The sequence below is a fragment of the Morone saxatilis genome, unplaced genomic scaffold (assembly GCF_004916995.1).
Source record: "Morone saxatilis isolate NCDOM2014 unplaced genomic scaffold, NCSU_SB_2.0 Contig12, whole genome shotgun sequence".
Taxonomy (NCBI): Eukaryota; Metazoa; Chordata; class Actinopteri; family Moronidae; genus Morone; species Morone saxatilis.
Genome location: NW_023339674.1, coordinates 132,606 through 133,295, shown reverse-complemented (window position 1 = coordinate 133,295; position 690 = coordinate 132,606). Strand labels below are relative to the sequence as shown.

Below are 690 nucleotides of genomic sequence, written 5' to 3'. Positions count from 1 at the left end.
CTGGTGGCGCTGTTAGCTACAGTTCACTGAATGTTACATATAGAACCTTTATCAGACTCTAATCTGGTTTCTTGTGGTGCAGCTCCTCCGAGGAACACCACTGTCCTCGTCTTGCCGTCTTCAGTGGTCCAGGAGGGACAAAACGTCATTGTCTGCTGCCAAACCATCAGCTTCCCACCGTCAGCCGTGGTCCTGAAGAAACTGACCAATGGGATGGAGCTATATTCCCCCAACGGCACCTTCCTATTGGTAAATGTAACGGCTAGAGACTCCGGGCTATACCAGGTCAACGTGACCAACAGCCTTGGATACCAGGTCAAAGTCTTCAGCATCAGCGTCAGAGGTCAGTTACACCAATTCAGGCTCCGGTTTCTGTCTCTGACGGTGAAACTTAAACCCCTGAATTTAATTTTAAAATCATAATTTAATGAAACAGATGTGTTGGCAGAAAACAGTGTTTTAGTTTATTCTAAAGTCTTCGTGTCCTTCCCTTCATGCAGAAAGAAGCACCAGCCATCCTCCCAGTCTCAGCGGCATCATCATCCTAGCCGTCTGTGTCGCCACTGGGCTTGCAGCCTCTGCTCTGATCCTCGACTACCTGAGGAGATCCAGGAAGAAAGGCTTCTATCAGCTGCCCCAGTCTGCTCCGCCCTCAGCCTGAGGCTGACACGTGGCTACCACCTCCCAACA

General features: G+C 50.0%; 1 protein-coding gene across 1 annotated transcript; it reads left to right on the top strand.

Annotated features, from left to right (window-relative positions):
- The first annotated feature begins 22 nt into the window (after positions 1-22).
- Positions 23-680, top strand: LOC118321854 (vascular cell adhesion protein 1-like). The gene is made up of 2 exons (XM_035653388.1): positions 23-343; positions 501-680. The coding sequence occupies exons 1-2, from the start codon at positions 31-33 to the stop codon at positions 659-661; spliced, it is 474 nt and encodes a 157-aa protein (XP_035509281.1). The 5' UTR covers positions 23-30; the 3' UTR covers positions 662-680.
- Positions 681-690: the final 10 nt, after the last annotated feature.

Bases quoted from the DNA above. Each gene is read 5' to 3' on its own strand.
- LOC118321854 (XM_035653388.1), top strand. From the start codon at position 31: ATGTTACATATAGAACCTTTATCAGACTCTAATCTGGTTTCTTGTGGT. The intron at 344-500 runs GTCAGTTACACC...CCCTTCATGCAG, and splicing joins CTTCAGCATCAGCGTCAGAG to AAAGAAGCACCAGCCATCCT.